Here is an 18,407-nt window from a genome sequence, read left to right as displayed (position 1 = left end):
AAGCGATAAATATAAATGCAAATAATATTCGATACTGTATTGAATCAACTGTATTGAAACAATGTAGTAATTATTGCACTGAATCAATATGAACACAGTATGCCACCAAAAATCATACAAAATGAAGAAATACATGCAAAAGCAACTGAAAACAGCATATTCAGCTAATATTGCAGCCCTACTGTGCATTCATCACATATTTCAGACAATCAGGAACAGGGAATATTCTCGTAATCAAAGGTAGATCTCTTGACGTATCTGTGAACAGTAGTTCTGCTCATTGTTTCAGTTGCGTGTGCGTGCATGAATGTGGAGTATGTTTGCTCTGGACGACTGGTGGGCCGAACAGGTTTTTCAGAGTGAGGAATGCTGGTATATTCTCATTTATACACAAAAACACACCCACCTGTCAGCGTATAAGTAGCCGAGTTCCCAGGAAGCACCACCTGTCTTCCTGTCATCCCTCTGTAACACACCTCTCCATCTCTCTGTCTGTCTGTCCACCATGAGCTCCTCCAGTAACAGCTTCAGCAGCCGCTCAGTGGGCTCGCACCCCTGTGCCGGAACACAGATCCCCCGGCAGGGGAACTCGTATTTCGGGTTTGGGAACGTGTCACCGGCTGCAGTCCCCATCAGGCCTGTGTCCATTAACACAAGCCTCCTAACTCCCGTGGATCTTCAGCTGGCCCCTGACCTGCAGGCTGTGCGGATCCAGGAGAAAGAAGAGATCAAAACTCTCAACAATCGCTTTGCCTCCTTCATCGACAAGGTGAGACTTCTCTCTTCCTGTTTCACTCTGCTTATCGCTCATAATACAGTACATTACTGAGATCGATCTATCTATCTATCTGTCTGTCTGTTTATCTGTCTGTCTGTCTATCTATCTGTCTGTCTGTTTATCTGTATGTTTATCTGTCTGTCTGTCTATCTGTTTGTCTGTCTATCTATCTATCTATGTGTGTGTGTGTGTCTGTCTGTCTATCTATCTATCTGTCTGTCTGTCTGTCTGTCTGTCTGTCTATCTATCTATCTATCTATCTATCTATCTATCTATCTATCTATCTATCTATCTATCTATCTATCTATCTATCTATCTATCTATCTATCTATCTATCTATCTATCTATCTATCTATCTATCTATCTATCTATCTATCTATCTATCTATCTATCTATCTATCTATCTATCTATCTATCTATCTATCTATCTATGTGTGTGTGTGTGTCTGTCTGTCTATCTATCTATGCATCTGTCTGTCTGTCTGTCTGTCTGTTTATGTCTGTCTGTCTGTCTGTCTGTCTATCTGTCTGTCTGTCTATCTATCTATGTGTGTGTGTGTCTGTCTGTCTATCTATCTATGCATCTGTCTGTCTGTCTGTCTGTCTATCTCTGTCTGTCTGTCTGTTTATGTCTGTCTGTCTCTCTATCTGTCTGTCTGTCTGTCTGTCTGTCTGTTTATGTCTATCTATCTTTCTATCTGTCTGTCTGTCTGTCTGTCTGTCTGTCTGTTTATCTGTCTGTCTGTCTGTCTATCTGTTTATCTGTCTGTCTGTCTGTTTGTCTGATTTGTTATTAACCTGTAGAGAAAAGTAATATTTATTTATTTATTTTTAATTTTTTTAATTTCAGCAGCCAGATCTGTCAATAAGGAGAAAATAATATTTATTTTATTTTATTTTATTAATTCTGAGTTTTGTCTTAGTTTTTATTCTAATCTCCGAAGCTGGATTTGTTAATAACCTGTTGGAGATAAATATTTATTTCTTTGTATGTACGCACTGATTTTTTTTTTTTATCTCAGCAGCCAGATTTGTTAATAACCTGTAGAAAAGAGAGAGAAAAAATATTTATTTGTACTGAATTTTTTTCTTTTTTTTTAAATCTTAGAAGCCAGATTTTTTAATAACATATAGGAGAGAAATATTTTATCTTTAGTAACTTTTTTAAAATATATTTTTTTAATTATTATTTTAATCTCAGCCACCAGATCTGTTAACCCAAATATTGGAGAGAAAAGTCACAAATGAGATCACTCAATTGTTTCTCCTTAATGGCAATGAGATAAAATGAGAGCGAACAGAATAAGTTTTCTTAGAAAAAGACCAAGAAAGACAATCTCACGTGTGTCGGCTATAGAGTATCAGCAGAGATCTCTACTATGTCTCAGACTGTGCTCAGATTGGCCAAAGCTATCAGAAATCTGAGATTTGAATATGAACTCAAATATTTCTCATTCCGTTCTCACAAGATCAAATGATCTGAACTGCTATCCACATTCATTTTATAGCTTTATTCTTACTGTATGACAACTATTGTCTGTTGTGTATTTTATTACTCCTAAGGAACTTTAAGAGAAACATCAAAGTTGATACTTAAATGAAACATAACACTCAGTCATGTTGTAAGAGGAACATTTGAGCAATAAAATGTTCTTTAACACACGCAGGTCCGTAAATTAGAGCAGGAGAACAAGCTTTTGGAGACTAAATGGCAGCTGCTACAGAAGGAGACCAAACCTGAGTCTAAACTGGAGCCCATGCTGAAGTCCTACATCACTTCCCTGCGGGCACAGCTGGAGCGGGTGAACAAAGACAAAGAACACCTGGACACTGAGCTCAGGAATGTCCACGCACAGGTTGAGGAACAAAAACAAAGGTCCATAATCACACACTTCATCTTCAGTCTTGAGCCCGACTCGAAACCAGACATTAGTGTTCAGTTTCATGCTATAATTAGCACAGAGCAAAGTCTTAACATTAGTCTCAGGATTCTTCAAGTTATAGTCATTATTCAATATTATTTCAGATTTAAATGTAAAATCATGTAAACAACAACATTACTTACAATCATTTTCCATGCTAACCACAGTTTCAGCCAAAATACCACGTGTAGCTACTGTAGTAGTAGTTCACTTCACACTAGTATGGCAAGAAATGCACATTATAATACGCTAAGAATTTGACATGTGTAAATTGAATCTATTTTTACTGCAGTAAAACCATGGTGATTTGATTTTAGCCATCACTATCATCAAAAAAGAAAAAGAAAAGAAAACAACAGAAAGATTCGGGAACATTTTTACATTTGAAGATACAATACCCAACTATATTATTAATACTACTATATTGTTGATATAGTAATACTACTATATTATTAATTAACAGTTAAACAACTGTAGTAATTGTGATATTGTTATATCCGTCATTATACTATATATTAATATAATTTATTTAATGTGATTAATATAATTGTCAATATATTAATATTTTTCATTTATATAAATGATAACATTTTGAATAAACTGATTTTATATTTTGAGTTATATTTAAGATTTAGTAGCTAATTGTATGTGCTTTTGCCTTAATTTTTGTTGCTTTTAAGATTTCTATTTAATTTAAGATTTCTAATTATTATTTGTAATATTTTAGTACTTCAATTTATTTTATTTCATTTAGTTTCATTTCATTTTCATTATCTGTTAAGTCAAGTCAATATATATATTTTTTTTGTATATATATATATATATACAAAAAAAATATATATATTGACTTGACATGACAAATAATGAAATTGTTTTCATTATTTACATATATATATATATATTTAATTAATAACAATGCTGAGTGAAGTTAACAAGAGATTTGTATGACAAAATTCCATTTGCTTCTACAGGTATGAAGATGAGATTAACAACAGAAACAAAGCTGAAAATGAGTTTGTTCTTCTGAAGAAGGTAAGACAAAACTAGTTGCAGAAGATGAATAGCATCAGATGACAAATAACGATAATATTCCAAGGATCTGCCAAGCTAACAAGTAAACTGTACATGTCCTGACAGGATGTGGATACTACATACTTGTATAAAAATGCCTTGGAAGATAAAATAGCAGCAATCCTGGAAGACCTGAACTTTTTCAAGAGCTTCTATGAACAGGTAATGCAAACTCACATGCATGAATGAAACAGCTGAACATCCTGAGATTAATCGGAGGACTTTACTTCACCTCTCTTTCGCTGTAGGAGCTGCGTGAGCTGCAGGCAGATGTGAAGGACACGTCCGTTGTGGTGCAGATGGACAACAGCAGGCAGCTGAACATGGAGAAGATCCTTGCTGATGTGAAGAGCCAGTATGAGGAGATTTCAGCATGCAGCCGAAAGGAAGCTGAGGCCTGGTTTAAGAACAAGGTGAAGATCACACCTCTGACTCTGAGAAACATGAGATTATTGAGGCCTTTTCTCAAGATAAAAGTCTGAGTACCTGTTGGAGCCTTAAAGGAACACTCCACTATTTTTGAAAATAGGCTCATTTTCCAACTCCCCTAGAGTTAAACAGTTGAGTTTTACCGTTTTCGAATTCATTCAGCCGATCTCTGGGTCAGGCGGTAGCACTTTTAGCTGTAGCTTAGCATAGATCATTGAATCTGATTAGACCATTAGCATCTTGCTCAAAAATGACCAAAGACTTTCGATATTTTTCCTATTTAAAACTTGACTCTTCTGTAGTTACATCGTGTACTAAGACCGACGGAAAATGATTTTCTAGGCCGATATGGCTAGGAACTATACTCTCATTCTGGCTTAATAATCAAGGAACTTTGCTGTCGTACCATGGGTGCAGCAGGTGCAATGATATTACGCAGCGCCTGAAAATAGTCCCCAGCATGCTCCCTGTGCAAGCAGGTGGTCACGTTGGTTATGTTGACGGAAGGTAGTCTATTTTCATTATATTCAATAATATAATGCAATAATATATATATATATATATATAAAGCAAATGTTTTTATTAATTTTAATAATAATATGTTTAATTTATTTAGTTTTTAATTCTAATATTTATTATACATTTAAGTTTATATTTATTACTCATTTATTTTTACATTTTCTGCACTGCTTTTTTCTAAACATTTCCACAAACCCAGTGTGACATGCCATAATTCAATAAAACCATTTTGAACAATGCATTTATTCTGTAACTGATTTTTACAAAATTTGTATTGTTAAAAACAAATTTGTCCACCACAGAAACATCCACAATGACATAGTTAAGGCAAAAAGGTGATTAAAAATTCAGTACCTAAACTATATTGTATTAAGATATTTTATTATTTTAATTGTACATAAAATATATTCATTTAAATTTTATTAATTTAATATTAATTGTGCATATACCTGTGATTTCCTCCACAGTTTGACTTGATCTCATCACAAGCTGACCAGTGTAACACTGAGCTGAAAGACAATAAAGGTGCAATAGCTGATGTAAAAAGGCAGATAACGCGACTGCAAAATGAGATAGCCTCAGCTAAATCGCAGGTAAGATAATACTCTACATCTGTTCATTAGAGCAACTATTGGTGTCTGCTGTTGAACACCTGGGCAAACATGAGCATCCGCAGTAAATGCACTGATAACTTTCTGTGCTATCACAGATCTGTAAATGGATGTAAACAGCTTGTACAGTGACACTTTGCAGCTGATATCATTACAGCGTGAGAGCGTGGAGGACCAAATCAAAGAGGCGGAGCATTGTGGTGAGGAGGCGGTGCTTGACGCGAAAGAACAAATCAAAGCGCTGGAGGACGCACTGCAGAAAGCCAAACGCGAAATGACCAGACATATTCGAGACTACCAGGAGCTGATGAATGTCAAACTGGCTCTGGATATTGAGATCGCCACCTACAGGAAACTACTGGAAGGAGAAGAGAACAGGTGAAACTGTAGGGCTTAAGCAATTAACTGAGAGTTTAAAATAAAGTATTGTACTAAATATTATTATTTTTAGTAGGCTATTGTTTTTTTATATATATATTTGCATTATATTTATATTATTATTTTAGTATAAAATGAATATATTATTATAATTATTTTATTTAAATATTTAAATTTTTATTGCAATATATTAATCAATTTTATTTGAAATGTTTTGTTATATTTATATCATTATATAAATTATGAATGAACTGAAATAAGTGGTCAAAAGTAGGTAAGAGTGAAAGGTAAGGTAATAACTCAGTAAATCTGATCTCTTTCCCATCAGGCTTGGATGATAGTCCACTGTAAACATCCAAGCAGCCCATAAACGCGAATGAACAGCAAGTATCTGACTGTCTACATATTGACTTCATGTGATCTCATCCCTGCTTGTCACTGCTGAATGAAGATACTAGCGAGCAATTGACAAAAAGAAGAAATAAGTAATATTTACATGGAAAAAAGTTATATTCAGTTTTTTTCTTTCACAACCTGCTCATACATGAAATAGACTAGTTTTGGGTTTTTATGTTGTCAGTGTTTTATTATAATTAACTGGTCATTTTTTTTCTTTTTGTTATTTAGATTTCAAATTATTACTATATCTTTATTCATTATTTTTGCTGCTTTTTAAATGCCCTTAATGTAGGCTATAGATTTGATTGATTTACCCTAATCCCAGACTCAGACTTTTAATCTGAAACTTTTACAAATCATTTTAAAAGTGAAAAAAATTGTAAAATGTAATTAATAATGTAAAAATAAATGTATAAATAAAAACGTAGGGATTATTTCATTTGTTTAATGCTGTGCAAATTCTAAAATGGGTAAGTGTGTATTAGGATACATAAGACAGCTTCAAATGACAGACGTTTATGTCACACGATGTCATCTGAAGAATCTGAAGCATCTTGTCATCATCTGAGAAGAGCTGTGATTAGAGGCCAGACAGCTTTGCCCAGGTCATGGCCGAAAAGTAATACAGTGGTGAAGTGCCTCATTTTGCTTCAAAGAAGAGAAACAGGCCTGATAAGATTCCAAAGAAAGTAGCTAATGTTAAAACAACAACACCCCCTCAACACCTTAAACACCTTAACAAACACACACAACCATGATGAAAGTTAACAAATTTTGCCACTTTCTCATCTGACTGACTGACTCCTCCTATCCAAGCCAACAAAAACACAGGGCAAAATATACAGCTAAGCAACCATCTCCAAACCCAACCCAACAAAGTAATTGAAACTGATTTTGAAATACAAATAAATATGTAAAATATTGATAAGGACATGTCATAGTATCCATACTAAATTCTACACCCTTGAAAATCATAACAAGTGATGTCCGACTTTGAAAACTATACTTCTCCCCTTAAAGGTGGGGTAAGCGATTTTTCAAAAACACTTTAGAAAACCGATTCGGGCCGAATAGCAAAACAAACTTGTAGCCAATCAGCAGTAAGGGGCGTGTCTACTCATGATGTGAGGAGGAGAGCGCGTTCAGTGCACTGGACGGACATTGGCCGAGCCGAGCGACAGAAAGATAGAGATGGCGGATAAAAAACAAAAGAGGAAAACGTCTGCGGAACAAAAGAAGGCTTAAGGCAAGAAGTAGGACCAGTGTAAATATCGGATCAGCTTTCCAGCGCTGGAGAGAACTCAAGGAGCGGAAGGCCTGCGATCGGACGCCGAGGTTGCTTTGTTTCTTCTCGATAGGTGAGTAACACCGTGTCTGCGCCTCAACAGCTAAAGTCTGTCTAGTACACTGGACGCGACAAAGCGACCGTTGAAAATCATTTGAAATTTGTGTCAATACGTCATAAATAGAACACAGTAGCAGTTTTGCTTTGTTTCACAGAACTAATCCGTTGCCTGGGTCGCGTATGTATGTGTGGGGTGGAGCTATCAAAATAGGGGCGAGACACTTTTGGGGTAGGGGCGTGTTTGTTTTGGTGATTTCAAATGTCAACATTGGCTACCAGAAATCGCTTACCCTACCTTTAAATATGAAGAGGGCAAGCAACAGATTAATGAGTTAATCCAAATTTCACAAAAAGCTTATGGACATAATCAGGGGCGGAACGATGTATGTTAAAAGCACACGTCCAGTTTTGTGTGAGTGAAGGAAATCCGCTTGGGAGTGGAGAGATTCGTCCTCGCGCACATGGATCGCGTAACATTATGCGCTCTCGACATTGTCATTAAGATCACACTATAGAAACCGCCTAAAATTAGAAATTTACTAAAAACAAGCCTATGGCAAGACATTTGGTAGGGGGGGCACCTGGGGTGGCCAGCCAAATTTCAGGGGGGGGCCGGTGCCACCCCTGGCCACCACGTAGACGCCCCTGCCTACAACGGGTTACATTTGAGAGCTATTGAGTTAGAAAACTGAGTAAATGAAGTAATATGATTCTGATTAACATGACACACACACATACACACACATATGAATACTCAAATTGAATAATTCTGTTGTTTTAGGTTTCTAGATTCTAGGTTTATGTTTATCATTGTCATATACCTTTTGCATTCTGCTCTTTTTTTGTATATTTCAAGTATTTTAGTTCATACAATAATACATTTATTTCAATCCTCTGTTGAAAAAAAAAAAAAGAAACTATCACATAATTTGTAATGGTTTTACTGGTTATAAATTGTATTGGTTTTAATGGAAACTGTAATGGCGCCTGTTGGTCTCTACTGGTAATTGGTCACCTTCTTTTCATGGCTTTTGTTAAAGCCATTAAATCCTAATGTAATATGTCCCAAAACACACTACAGGAAACCATTATTTAATGGTTAATGGTTAAAAGTAGGCCTGTCACGATAACAACTTTTTGTTATGCGATATATTGCCCCAGAAATAATTGCGATAAGCGATATTATTGTCATTTTAAAGACCATTTTATGCCACTGAATATATAATCATAAGACAATTTATACATAGGCTATCTCTCTCTCTCTCTCTCTCTCTCTCTCTCTCAAAATGGCCATATTTGAGCAAAACATTTTTTTCGAGTAGTTTGCATATAGCTGTCGGTCATTTTACATTTCTATTGTAAAACGTTTCGTTAAAAGTTGACTAATATTAAAAGGTTTGCAGCTTCATCTTACCTAGCTCTCTTTGACCTTAAAGGGGTCCTATTATGCTCTTTTACAAAGTCTTGATTTTGTTTTGGGGGTGTACTAGAACATGCTCTCATGCTTGGTGGTTCGAAAAACGCATTATTTTTCACATAATTTACATTATTACAATACCTTTCTCCCCCAGCCTGTAATAGGGCCCCTTTAAACTAATGCTTCGCGCTCTGCTTCTGTGAACAGTAAACCCGCCTACTTTGATTTGATTGGTCATCTCAGTCATTTTGACATCGAGGAGCACTGTTAAGACCGCTGAGGCTTTGATCTGAAGTGCCTATTTGTGCAGCGGTCGCGCGCGCATCCGTAGACTGGCGCAAATTAATTCTCACACTTTAATAGTATTAATAGCTCCTAACAGGCTGTGTGACTATGATAAGTTATTACCTCAAAATGTACGTCAGTATGCAGTTTTCCCCGAGCGTATTTTGCAGTATTAAACACGTATTTATACCGATTTCATCAGGCTCCGAAAATTCTTCAAAAAGATCACAAAGAATGGCCTTCTCAGCTGCCATAGTTGCAACTCTTGCGTCATCAGAACAGTGTTCAACGCACCACCGTTTTCGTTGAAAAAACGTTTTGCACCGTTTTGTCGGGGCTGAACGCAGCCCTGGTTTCCAACATGGCAAAACCAAAGAGAGATGATGGTGCTGCTAGGTGGTAAGTAAAAATTAATAGAAATTATGCTTCTGTCGAAATACCATGAAGTAAACATGTGAATAGCAATATTTATCCAATGTGCACAATTTTGGACTAAAAGCCCAAATGGATGTTGAGTTGTGGAGCCCTTTGTTAAAAAGTAAATGGGAGATGACGTGACTGAATATGTACAGTTATGTGTCTCGTTATTTTATTAAAAATATCAATAACTACAGATTTTTTTTTTACATATTCTTTGCTCGTTTTTTTATATAATTTATTAATTGTTTGAATAACCGTGGAAATAAAATTGTTACAGTTAATAGGCCTAAATGACAATGTTTTTGTGATCACGTTAAATAAAAATTTTTATGACATGACACCCATTATCTACTTGTTTAAAAAGACAGGTTTATGATGTGCATTATCAGATTACTCTAACATTTGTTTGGTCAACCTTTGCCTATGGAGAAAATATATTTGAATTTATATATGTATGTGTAGGCCTATATACTGTATATATATATATATATATATATATATATATATATATATATATATATATATATATATATATATATATATATATATATATATATATATATATATATATATATATATATATATATATATATATATATATATATATATATATATATATATATATATATATATATATATATATATATATATATATATATATATATAAGTAGTCAACATTTGAAGTGGATCAAAACTTTCATCAAAGTTGTCCTAGAAACTAAAACCAAAATGCATTCTTGTCTTGTGCGTACAAGGTCATCTGTGGATGGGTTAAGAGAGGAGATTGGGAAGCTTTAGAGGATGTCATATCTCGAGAGTTTTCTCCAGGATCTGAAGGCTGTAGGCTGGTTCTTTATGGTGATGTTGGAATGGGTAAGACTACAGTAGTAGAGAAGATAATTTGGGATTGGATGACAGGTACGCGCCTGCAACATTATACGCTGCTCATGCGAGTGCAACCTCACAATGAACTGACTGTACAATGTAACTGACTTCAAAAATTGTATATCGAGGGTTCAATACACGAGGCACTAACAAAACAAAAAACAAAAAAGTCTAGGGTCGGTAAGATTTAAAAAAATTCTCTAATACTCACCAAGGCTGCATTTATTTTATTAAAGCATACGGTAAAAATAGTAATATTGTAAAATATTATTTCAATTTCAAATACTTTTAAGTTGTAATTTATTCCTGTGGTGCAAAGCCTCATTACTCCAATCTTCAGTGTCACATGATCCTTTAGAAATCTTTCTAATATGCCGATTTGCTGGTCAAGAAACATTTCCTATTATCGTCACTCAAAAAATCCATATGATGCATATTTGACAGTCATATATACAGTAAATGAAACCCATAAGAAACAGGTAATATTTCTGCATTTCTGCACTCAAAAAATCATGGTATAGTAGTTCATTATTTACTGTTTGCAAAATAATCATAATTTTAAAATAAATTATTCAATTAAAAAGTGTGAACCTGGTTAAAATATGGCTAGATGGGGAACAAGCAATATTGAATTAGTTAAAATGTATGAGATTTAAAGAAATTGGATTTATAAATTACAAATATATAACTGAAAATGTATATCACATTGAATTATGTATCACATTACGTTTATTACCTTACATTAAAACTGTTATCCAAATAGATGAAATATTATATGCAATTCAAATACATACTTAAATTTAGACCTAAAATATTTTTAGAGTGAATGTTGAAAACCGATGAATATTTTTGTGGAAACCATGACATTTTTGTTTTTCAGGATTCTCTGGTGAATAGAAAGTTCAAAAGAGTAGCATTTATTTTAAATATACATCTTTTGTAATATTATAAATGTCTTTTCTCTTACTTTTGATCATTTTAATGCATCCTTACTGAAACAAAGTATTCATTTCTTCCAAAATCTGAACCCAAGTTTTATTTTGATTAAAATGGCTCTTTTTTTTTTTTTTTTGTCCATACAATTAAAGTCCGTGGGGTTGAATGTGTCATTTATCCTATCAGTCTGTCACAGGGTTGTCTCAGTTTGGCCGCCGTCACCCACATGTCAACAGCGCTGGCTGAGGGACGGGCGATAACGCTGGATCTTTCACACTCCACATTAGAAAAAGAGTCAATCCAAACCCTCTGCCATGCTCTCACATGCTCCACGCTGGAGTCGCTCAAGTAAGCCTATTTTCTATTAGGGCTGGGTTTTGACAAAAATTTCACAATTCGATTCGATTATCCTTCACAAGCTTGTGATTCGATTCCATATCGATTATTTTGGATATATATCAGGTACAGGACACGGCAAATTTTCTCAAGGAAAAAAAAATCTCTCAACTAATGCTGTAAAATATACCTGAGAGTCAATAATACAGAAGGTTGAAATTTGCTGATTTATATACAAACACTTAAAATATACTCAATACATTTTTTGTAATATTCAAGTTATAATACTAACTTTAACTTTAAATGACATAATTATATTTCTACTCCAATTCGTTTTTTGAAATATAAATATTTAAATGGTGGCTGTCACAAAAACTTGACGGATTTATTCAAACATAAATTAAATATTGAAGAACAGTAAAAAAAAATTATGAATATGTTATATGGTGCAAATTTAGCAAAACGCTCCTCTCTAGAGTTCATTTTTCTAGCTGACTAATGAGTTTATGGTCACCTAATATGTTTTTCTGTGGTAAATGTGACGTTACTTGACATATTGTTTACAAGCTATTGTCGTCTTTCTGCGTTTGAAACACTGATTGAGCGATTACATGACACAGGACGGATTTCGGTTTCGGTAAGTTGTACTCTTTCTTTTAACATACCTTCGGATGTTCATTCATGTTTATTTCATGCTGTAACTGCTATTAAAGCAAAGGAGATGATCAGTTCGCGCTGCCGCTTCTAACCGAGGCGCTACAGCGATCTGTCACTCCACATTAACTAGTGCCAAAACGGTATTTAATATTTGTATATTGTAATAAAATGGACAGAATTTGAAATCTGAGACTGCTTCATATCTAAAGTAACAAATCACAAAGTTTATTGCGATTTATTGGATGGGAGGCGCGCTACAATGTTCCGTTCATTATCTGACAGGCTAGACTAATCGATTCTTGGGATTTATGAATCGATATCGTTTCATAAAGATGGGAATCGATTAAAATCGAGAAATCGATATTTTCTATGTATGCTTCTTTTTTAGACAGGACAACATCATATTGGGAATGGGACTGTGACTGCATCTCTACAGTCCTCATACTTTATATGTTCACGTATTTGCATTGCTTTCACCGATCTTTGTAGATCCCAGCTTCTCACCAAGCCATGATTGGTCTATTATGTACAGTGCTTGCACGCTACTTTTCAGTCATAACCTTCAGCAAATATGAAAACAATGGCTGCATCTGAAATTGCATACTTTCCTACAATATAGTAGGTGAAAAACAGTATGTCCGAATTCACAGTACTTATAAAAGTGTATTCCTGGATGATCATTCTTGGTGCTTGCTGAAGTACTGTATGTCATCATCTTGTTCAGCTTGTGTGGATGCTCATTGACTGCAGCCGATTGTGAAGCTCTGGCTCAGATGCTCTCTGGAGCAGTGTTGCCAACTAATTTTCAGGGGAAGTTGCTAAAGGAAGTTCGATTTGTTGCTAAAAGTTGCTAAATGACGTAATCACAACGCAAAATTGTCACTACATTAAAAAAATTTATATTTTTATATGTTAATTTAAATTTGTTCGTAAAATAATATAAATGCATAATATGTTAAAATATAAATAACTTTTTTTATATACAACATTGAATTATTGAACACTTACACATTTTTGAACGATTACAAGTTTTTTTATTAGCTAGTAAACTAGTAAAACTACACATTCTGAACAATTATAGTTTTAAGCAGTGTATTAGTAGTCAGTATGCTACACTCTAAGAAAAGAATTCACAGGTTTTTACCTGCATTTTAAATTACGCATTGTATTTTGTGTTTCGGGTTACAACGGATGATGGATAACGGATAATGTCCTGGAAAATTACTAGTACCTTTTCCATTTTTCTAGATATTTTTCTTACAGTGTACTAAATGATCAACAATCACAGGTACAAGCTACTAACGAGGTGTATCATAAATCAACAATTATTAAATTATTATTATTATTATCAAATTGAACAATTGCAAATAGCAGTAACTTAATTCACGTGATGTGTGTACTGCTAGGCATCTTTGGTTTCCTCTTTTTGTGAAATTTAGATGGAAAATGTGTGCCTTTTTATTGTTTGAGTCACTTCAAAAGTTGCTAAAAGTAGCCAAATAAAATTTAAAAATAGCTAAAGTGCTTTTTGCTTTTGGAAGAGAAAGTTGCTAGGGTAGTCTGAAAAGTTGCTAAATTTAGCAACAAAATTGCTAAGTTGGCAACACTGCTCTGGAGGCTCACCACTGCGTGTGCTCAATCTACGTGGGACTTTTATGGAGGATCAAGGCCTTATTCATCTCAGCAGTGCACTGGAGAACTGCAGACTACTGGAGATCGAGTACACTTGCACTATTTAAACTACAGTCAGTATTTTGGGAATATAGCAATGAAATCCATAGGGTATGTTAACAGCTGTTTGTGTGTGCAATCTGTGCGTGTATTCTGCAGTCTTTCTTTGTGTTCACTGAGGACGGCATCCATGCCTGCGCTCTCTAGGAAGCTAAACCTGAGCCGGAACACAGTGATGGATGATGGGATGGAGCTGATCTCACAAGTTTTAAAGAAAGGCCGTCTCAACACTTTGAAGTAACACACATGACCAACACATAAGCCTACAAAAAAACACCTCTACACAACTCTAAAAATCAAATATCTTTGTCTTTACGATAATACAATGCCAAAGTGCTCCAATCAGAAATCTGCTGTCTTACTGAGCTGGATCTGTCTATAAATGATCTTGGCCAATCGGGAGCGATGCAGATATGTGAAGCACCTATGGCTCCTACATGCACACTGGAAATACTGGAGTATGTATGCAAATGTTTTTAACCACATTGATGATGATTGATTTGATCATGTGGGAAGTGCAGAGAGTTTAGGCATGTTAGGTAATGATGTTAATGGTTAATATTATTTTCCCTTGGTTGGATCAGTAGAAAATACACTAAAAGTTGGGGATTTTTTGTTGTTGTTGAAAGAAATCAATAATTTATTCAGCAAGGACGCATTATTTTGTTTGCAAATGGCAGTAAAGAATGTTACAAAAGATTTATATTTCAAATAAATGCCCTATTTTCTAACTTTGTGTTCATCGAAGAATTCTGTAAAACATTTGCACACTGTTTCCGACATAAATAATAATATGAAATGTTTCTTGATCAGGAAATCAAAATATTAGAATGATTTCTGAAGGACCATGTGACACTAAAGACTGGAGTAATGATGCTGAAAATTCAGATTTACATCACAGGAATAAATTAGATTTAAAAATATATTAAAATAGAAAAGAGTTGTTTAAAATTGTAATAATATTTCACAATATTCGGCTGTATTTATAATCAAATAAATGCAGACTTGGTGAGCGTAATACTTCTTTCAAAAACATTAAAACATCCTGATGACCGCAAACATTTGTTTTGCAGAGAAAATGTTTCTGATTCAAGAACGTTAATGCATTTTAATAAAAGGTTATGGAAACAATCATCTAACTACTTTAAAATAGCAGTGATGAATCATGCACAGTAAGACTAGGGACAATTACATTTATGAAGGAAGGAACTACATTTCAGTGCCATGTTGATATTCCCGGGGGCTTGATTATGTGAAATCTAAGCAGCGAGTGTGTTTTGGCGCAGAATGAACAGATGTGAGCTGACCGAGGAGATGTTTCGAGCGCTGGGGAGTATTATGACGTCTGGCGTGTCAAAGCTCGTCAGTCTCTGGGTAGCAGTGAACGATGCTGGAGCCAAACACATTTGGGAGGCGCTGAGACACAAACACTGCAAACTACAGCACCTGGAGTGAGTAAAATCATCATACACATGCCCTCAGTAGCAACTAACACAATTAGAGAGTGACTGAAACACATTAAACTGCACCTGATGATTGAATTGTCCCCGTCTCGTCTTATTTCTTCAGTCTGGAGATGGCTTGCGTCGAGGAGTGATGTGAATCTGTTGCCAATATGATGGACTTCATGTGATAACATTATTTTTCTTTTATTTTCTCCAGTCTGAAGTATAATGACATCAGTGAAGATGTTTTTGAGTTGATGGACACATGCCCAAATATCGTTTATTAAAGAAACAGATCTCAGGTTGGATCACCTGCATATTTATCTGCATCAAAATATTTTGTTTTTAAAATAGATGCATGCTTCAAGTATAAAAATGCTTTTATTAATGCATAGTCTATTCCGGTTTATTCCTTAGACCAAAAGACAAAGTTACTCCCTCTAGTGGCTTTTTTACAGTTTTATACAGTGACTCCAACAAGAATGAATGTCTTTGCATCTGTAACTAAATATTAATATTATAAAGTAGCATTTATGTAGGAAATACATATTGCTTGTGAGAAATCAATTACTTAAGATTCATATTTCATTCATTTTTAATTGCGCCGTAAGTGTTCAAATCCTTTTTGGGGCCACTGTAAATCATTCAGACTCTCATGTCTGGTTCTTACACATACTGTACAACCCTCAGAATGCTATTTATTTCACAAAACGATTGTCTGAAAGAACTAGACAGCTAGAGCTCACAGATACAGTGATTTATTTCACATTACATATTGAGAACATTCATTTCAGCGTGACTGAGAAGCGTTTCACTCTGAATGGATGGTAACAGCTTTAGTGGCACTTAAAGAGGAGCGCTCTTGAGGCACATTTGAGGCTTTTCTGCAGAATAAAGTGGCTGAAAGTGCACAGCTGCGGGACGGATTCATTAAAAATGAGCAGCAGTTATGACAAAACCTGAGAGAGCGTCCTCGTGTGACTTTGGTCACTCTTAATGTGACACACTCACACCCTGCTGAACAGACCGAGATTTGCATGCTGGAAGTATTATCGAGTTAAGAAGTATTTATAACAAGAGCAATGCTATTCCGTTCAGCAGTGCTCACATACATACTGCACACTCACACTCACACATACTCGGTATTGCAGCTCCGTTCTTCTTTCACTGATGTTCTGGATGATTCTGCAGGCAGTGGATGAACTCAGTAACAGGCCTACCCTCGTAACAGATCCCGTACACAGCATTAAAAAGAGGAAATCTGTGTGAAGAGAAAACGTTCAGATGTGTTAAATTGTTTTTAATATGTTTGGCACAAGAGGTTTGGATCTGTAATGAAAGTTTGAGTCTTACCTGTCCAGTACACCTTTGTTTTTAAGTATGGTGTGAACTTCAGCGGCCGTGGCTGGACCCTGTAGTTTCTGACCGTTCAACATTTCCTTTTCAAGCTCTTCAAGAGACTGAAACAGAGAATCGAAGGATTACAGTGTATCTATATGGAAATAATTGGTTTACTTTATTTGCTCTATAGTTATTTTGTCTTACTATGCATGTTATTTGACCTGTTTTGCACTATTTTCATTATGCACTAAACTACATATTGCTTTGGCAGTGCAAATGTATGGAAGACCGTTTCCGCCACTGAGTAAAAAATAAAAAAGGTAATTGTGACTTTTTATCTCGCAATTCTGACTTTTTTTTCTCGGAATTGCGTAATATAAACTCGCAATTCTGAGAAGTAAAGTCAGAATTGCGTGATATAAACTCGCAATTGCGAGACATAAAGTCGCAATTCTGAGAAATAAAGGCAGAACTGCGAGATATAAACTTTTAATATAAACAATTCTGACTTTATAACACGCAATTGCGAGTTTATATCACGCAATTCTGACCTTTTTTCTCGCAATTCTGACTTTTTTTCTCGCAATTCTGACTTTTTTTGTCAATTGCGAGTTTATATCTCGCAATTCTGACTTTTTTTGTCAATTGCGAGTTTATATCTCGCAATTCTGACCTTTTTTCTCGCAATTCTGACTTTTATACTTAATTTATATTCTGAGTTTATATCACGCAATTCTGACTTTATAACTCGCAATTGTGCATTTATGTCTCACAATTCTGTGAAAAAAAGTCAGAATTGTGAGATAAAAAGTCGCAATAACCTTTTTCTTATTTTTTATTCAGTGACGGAAACGGGCTTCCATACAAATGTACCCTTTTTGTCCTGTCAATAAAGCATGCTCAACTGAAAATGGAATTAAAATACATTTTTGGGCGAAGATAAAATGTTTTACATCCCTCTCTCTGTCACGTTCACTCTGGGAAGGAACGAGGAACGAGGAGACAAGGCGTAAACGAACACAATAGTCTTTTAATCCAACATCCAAGGGAATACACGGGGCAGACAGGAGCACAGGTAACACCAGGGTTGACGTACAATCTCGGACCAAGCACAGACTCGAACTTAAATGCAAGGGATAATAAACAAACACCACAGCACTGAATGACTAATTAAACTAAACGAGGACAGGAAAATGACCATATAAGGAACACCAGGAACAAAGACGGGCAAAACACAACTAAACAGGTCCATGATCCTGACGTATCGCCCCCCTCCCGGAAGGTGCGTCCTCGCACCGTAGAACAACAGAAGGGGGGGCATGGGTGGGAACTAAGGAGGAGGTTCCGGAGGAAGACAGGAGGGGCTTGGAGCAGGAGGAGTCCAGCTGGACCCAGGCCACAGTCATAATGACGGCCCACGGTGGAGCCGACGGAGGGAGGAGCCATGGAGGAGGAATGGCCATCGACTTCAGGGGGCCGACCAACGGCGGCGGAGCAGGTGG

At 35.5% G+C, this 18,407-nt stretch overlaps 2 protein-coding genes and 1 pseudogene across 3 annotated transcripts in view; 2 read left to right on the top strand and 1 right to left on the bottom strand.

The window, feature by feature from the left end:
- The first annotated feature begins 182 nt into the window (after window positions 1–182).
- Window positions 183–6,165, top strand: LOC107696908 (keratin, type II cytoskeletal 8-like). 2 transcript variants are annotated; one of them, XM_016497481.1, is made up of 8 exons: window positions 183–769; window positions 2,446–2,654; window positions 3,672–3,732; window positions 3,838–3,933; window positions 4,020–4,184; window positions 5,187–5,312; window positions 5,488–5,708; window positions 6,037–6,165. In XM_016497481.1, exons 1-8 carry the CDS (start codon window positions 506–508, stop codon window positions 6,044–6,046), a joined length of 1,152 nt encoding a protein of 383 aa, XP_016352967.1. In that variant the 5' UTR covers window positions 183–505; the 3' UTR covers window positions 6,047–6,165. The 2 variants fall into 2 exon arrangements, with proteins under 2 accessions (XP_016352967.1, XP_016352966.1); XM_016497480.1 differs by having other exon boundaries at window positions 5,473–5,708.
- Window positions 6,166–10,375: 4,210 nt separating this feature from the next.
- Window positions 10,376–15,752, top strand: LOC107696902 (NACHT, LRR and PYD domains-containing protein 12-like; annotated as a pseudogene).
- Window positions 15,753–16,306: 554 nt separating this feature from the next.
- The window catches only part of LOC107696907 (glycerol-3-phosphate dehydrogenase [NAD(+)], cytoplasmic-like), a 10,701-nt gene continuing 8,600 nt past the window's right edge, over window positions 16,307–18,407 (bottom strand). The window contains exons 7-8 of the mRNA XM_016497479.1: window positions 16,918–17,024; window positions 16,307–16,825 (exon numbers count right to left, since the gene is read on the bottom strand). Of these exons, the coding sequence (XP_016352965.1) occupies window positions 16,729–16,825; window positions 16,918–17,024 (204 nt within the window). The 3' untranslated portion in view covers window positions 16,307–16,728. The remainder of the gene's footprint in view (window positions 16,826–16,917; window positions 17,025–18,407) is intronic.

This window comes from Sinocyclocheilus anshuiensis, unplaced genomic scaffold, assembly GCF_001515605.1.
Source record: "Sinocyclocheilus anshuiensis isolate Anshui unplaced genomic scaffold, SAMN03320099.WGS_v1.1 scaffold1083, whole genome shotgun sequence".
NCBI lineage: Eukaryota > Metazoa > Chordata > Actinopteri > Cypriniformes > Cyprinidae > Sinocyclocheilus > Sinocyclocheilus anshuiensis.
The sequence above is the reverse complement of the archived record's forward strand: the minus strand, read 5'-3'. Positions and strand labels throughout refer to the sequence as shown.

Excerpts from the sequence above, each read along its gene's own strand:
- LOC107696908 (XM_016497480.1), top strand. The coding sequence starts at position 506 with ATGAGCTCCTCCAGTAACAGCTTCAGCAGCCGCTCAGTGGGCTCGCAC. Across the intron at positions 4,185-5,186 it reads AGGCCTGGTTTAAGAACAAG|TTTGACTTGATCTCATCACA; the intron begins GTGAAGATCACA and ends TTTCCTCCACAG. Across the intron at positions 5,313-5,472 it reads TAGCCTCAGCTAAATCGCAG|CTGATATCATTACAGCGTGA; the intron begins GTAAGATAATAC and ends GACACTTTGCAG.